This window comes from Pygoscelis adeliae, unplaced genomic scaffold (genome assembly GCF_000699105.1).
Source record: "Pygoscelis adeliae isolate BGI_AS28 unplaced genomic scaffold, ASM69910v1 Scaffold412, whole genome shotgun sequence".
Lineage (NCBI taxonomy): Eukaryota > Metazoa > Chordata > Aves > Sphenisciformes > Spheniscidae > Pygoscelis > Pygoscelis adeliae.
Window position 1 is genome coordinate 923,781 of NW_008824190.1, and position 4,011 is coordinate 927,791.

General features: G+C 41.0%; 1 protein-coding gene across 1 annotated transcript in view; it reads left to right on the top strand.

Annotated features, from left to right (window-relative positions):
- The window catches only part of AIFM1 (apoptosis-inducing factor, mitochondrion-associated, 1), a 17,234-nt gene that overhangs the window by 1,870 nt on the left and 11,353 nt on the right, over nucleotides 1–4,011 (top strand). Inside the window, exons 3-5 of the mRNA XM_009334709.1 lie at nucleotides 2,276–2,369; nucleotides 2,816–2,845; nucleotides 3,985–4,004. Of these exons, the coding sequence (XP_009332984.1) occupies nucleotides 2,276–2,369; nucleotides 2,816–2,845; nucleotides 3,985–4,004 (144 nt within the window). The remainder of the gene's footprint in view (nucleotides 1–2,275; nucleotides 2,370–2,815; nucleotides 2,846–3,984; nucleotides 4,005–4,011) is intronic.

A 4,011-nucleotide genomic window follows, 5' to 3' on the forward strand; every position in this document is an offset into this window, starting at 1 on the left:
TCTCCTCTTTCATTGCCTGTCTTCACCTACAGTTTTGCAATGTCATCATCTAAGATGCCCTTCTAGATCACTGACGTCTTCAGGTGTTCCTGGCAAAGCTGGCAGCAACCTATTGTTATACTTAATTGTAGGAGGAACAGTCACTGGGACAGGAGTTTATGTAAGATGCTTAAAAAAATGTGTGTTAATTGGGTGAGAGGGTGGAGGGAGGGTACCTTTCTGTATGTCATACCAAGTTAGCCATTTACTTTAACTAAACCGTCTTTGTGCTCCCTGGCCTCAGATATTTAATTTCAAGGGACACTGTCAAATAATTTAAGTTTGCAAATTTGATATTGTCAAACAGTGTAGTTCTTAGTGGGAAAAATTGCCTTAGAAATAACTTTTCCACATTAAATAAACCTAAAACCAAAACTGGCCATCTTCAATTTGTAACCATCAGAAAGGCACAAATGAACACATCTATTCTGATATCAGTAATGTTGGCATACAAAAAAAACCAGGAAATAATCAGCTAAATATAAGTCTGCTAGAGGAAAGAAGAGAAAACTTGTTTAACTTTGTGATTTCTTCAGAGAAGAGCACTGAAATATCACTCCATTATCTGGCAAAGTACGCAGCTATGTTTCTGACTAGAAAGAACTTGGCATTGTCCCTTTGGAAAAATTTATCCTGAAGACCTGATTTGATATTTTGCATGTATGTAGTAGTAATTTTTTTTTTCTAAGGGAAAAAAATTTAGATTTAAAAATCAGATTTAATTTGCTGTATGTTGCCCTTTGGGCTTGCTTAAAAACTTCATGGTTCTGCTTGCAAAAGCAGAGGTAGTTTTGTTAACCCTGACTTTTATATGTTTAAGCAAAAGGCTTTAAAATATCTTAATTCTTTTCAACACTGATGAGTTCTTGTTTTCTGATATTTTTGACATTGTTTCAGTTCCCTGGATATGCTTTTGTCTGCCTGTGCTCTTTTTCACGCCTGGCATTAAATTCCTCAGTTCTTCTTTGAGACGATTTGCTATGTTGTAAAACACCTAATTGTGGAGATGGGTAAAATGCAGAATGTCTAGGGAGTAAAAGAGATTTCAGTACCCCAAAGGAATTAACTTTTGTTCAAACACAGTTTGGATGTCATAACACTCGGTTAGCTAACAGCAAGTGGTTTGGCATCGGCTGCAGCATTGCCTTTGCATTTAGGAGGCACTTATTTCTTGCTGGAAATGTTCCAGCTTTAATATTCTTTCACAATTCAAAATACAGTAATTGGATAGACGGTTGTGTTTCAGACTGTCTTGATAGGTTTTTTTCTCTTTTATAAATGATGCAGAATGAAAGTTAACGTCGTGCATCTGTGATATGGATTATTAGCAAGGCTAGGTTTTGCCTTAAAACAACTGTTTGATTCCCTCTAATTTGTTAACTGGGGGGGGAAGGGGGGGGGGCAAATATCATGCTGTGACCTGCTTCCAGCAGTCTCATCGTGTTTTGCTTCTCTACATTACCAATTTTTCATGGAAGTTAACATGATGTCTTAAAAGATGTTCCCTCCTTGTCTGTACCACTAAATTGTATCCCCAGAACATGCAGGCTGTGCTTATACTGTATCCTGAGTTTAACAGACAAATAAACAGCAGGTCAGCATTCAGACATGGGAATCTCTTCCAGCTGAAGGCTGTTGCGTAGAACAGCCACGCTCCCGCGTCTGAAGAGCACAGCTAACGTCAGTGATGTTACCGCTGCTAACATCATGCCTGTAACACCTGGCCTAAAGAAAGCCAGTAAGGCTGTTTGCTTGTTCTGTCCAGCTGCTCTGGGCTTTTGAAGCTTGGAGTTGATTTTTGCCTTGAATTTGTCTTCCTTTTCTGCAGCCTTGTGTTGTGCCGTGTGCCATGGCCTAGCTTGCAGATAGCCTTGGGGTTTGTTTGACTGCATTTCCTTGGATGTATTGGTTCCTCTTGAAACGGGTTTGCAGCCCAAAGCCCAAACATCTGCAGAAAGGTTGATTTCTTGCTTATGGGAAGCAACCAGACAACTGAGATTCATCACATCATATGTAGAGCAGATTGTTTTCTGAGTGCATTCCTCTTGTAGCTATATATACATACCTTTATGGGCACTTTTTTCAGTGAGGTATATTTTGGTCCGTGTGCTTTAATTGAAAGCAGATGGCTTTTCTGAGCAAGCAGGATAGACAAAAGCCTGTCGGGGGGTAGAAGCCGAACGGTGCCTTGGTGCTGTAAGGTATACAAGGTAAATATCTCCTTGTCTGTCTCCAGGTGTACAGAACATTGAGAGAAAACAAAGAACGATTCACCAGCCGTGTCACAACAATAACCACACGATCTCAAGAAAATGAATCGTCTCCTTCCGGTGGGTACTGGCCTGCTAGGTTGCTCATTGAAGGTCTCTCTTAATTTATGAGATCTCAAACTGCAGGGTCCGAACTATTGAGCCAAAGGATCATACATTTCATAATAACAGTGGCTTTAAGTCATAGAAAATAGGCTGTGTTATGTCACTTTACTAGAAAACCAACAGAAAGGATATCCCGCAGACAGGACAGAAAACTGATTGCTTTGGTCTGAGGGAGAGGATAAAACATGTTTATCAGGGTTGAGGCTGGAGGATAGAGAGTGAGAGCCTAAATGCTGAAGCAGGGGTCTTGGTAAGTCTACATTTCTGGAGACTGTCCCTTTATAGTGGAGAGCCTGTTAATCCTATGGTCTCCTTGAGTCAGCCCTGAACTGTGGCTTCTTAACTGCAGTATTCTTGATAGCCTGTGCTTCGCTGAATTAAGTCAGTGTCTTCTCTTTCAGATACAGATGCAGCTTCTCAGGGCAGAGCAGGTGAGTCTTGATGGTAATATTTAACTGACTGTTTTATCCCTACATATGCTTCAACTGCATGTTGCTTAGAAACAGGACGTGCATGTGGGAGGAAATGCATTCTGGTGGGAACTCAAAAGTTGGCCTCCTTTCAGAAGGCAATTACAGAAAAATACGCCTTGGCATTTTAGGGAACTTTACTTTCTTATAAACTGTTCACTGAATGGCCAGTGCAGAGTTTTCGTCTTGCTCACAAGTCGATTTGTGTTCTTAAAGAAGACATGCAGCTAGATCAAACACTTTGTAGTTCATATTTTCCAAATAATTTTGAAAATGTTCTGATTTGAGTGACACCCAGGCCATATCTCTTCTCCTGGTGTTTTGAATAATCTTTGGCTATGTCCCTCTCGCTAGCTCAGCAAACTGTCACTTCCTCTAAAACCTGAATGTTGGAGCTCTAGTGCGTTGTTTGGCCAGAGTAGAGGCCAAGCATGTTTTTGCTGTCCTGAATCTACTGCACTGAGAATGTCCTGATCTTATATGAAGCTTCTGAAATTGTGTATTGAATGCTGGAAATGAACTTTGTGGGTCTTTGACTTTGCAACCCAGCTTTGCTTCTCCCAGCTGTGCAAATGTAAGCAGCATTCTTAAATAGACCAATTTATAAAATGGAGCTCTTTGAGAGTCTGCTGGACAAGTAGCACCTGTTCAGAGTAAGGCTTAAAACCTGTTAACAGGCTGTCCAAATAGCGGTATTTCAAGCTTGTTATGTGGATCATTCTTATTCTTAACATCTTAAACCAGAGAAAAGTAGATCTGTAACAGAGGAGCTAAAGCCGTGTGATAAAAGCTGTGCTACGGGTGTATTCCAAAACTCTGTGATTGCCATTGAACTCAGCTGTGCAGATCTAGCTTAGAAAAAATAATTCGCTGAAATCTGATAGTTTGATTTATGTGGGGAGCCAGCTTTGAGTGAAGCAGCAGCATGGTTCTTGGGAAGTATATTGGGGTGGAAGGGAAGGGGAGGTGAAGGTATTTGAAAGGCAATTTGCCAAAGGAAATCTGTATGTGAAAGGCATCTGGTGACATACTCTGTTCTTTGGGGCTGGGCCGTTTTCCCTGCTGTATGTGCAGTAAGCTGTCCAATCTGTCACCTGCAGCTCCGGGAGCTCGCCCTGAGGTCCCAT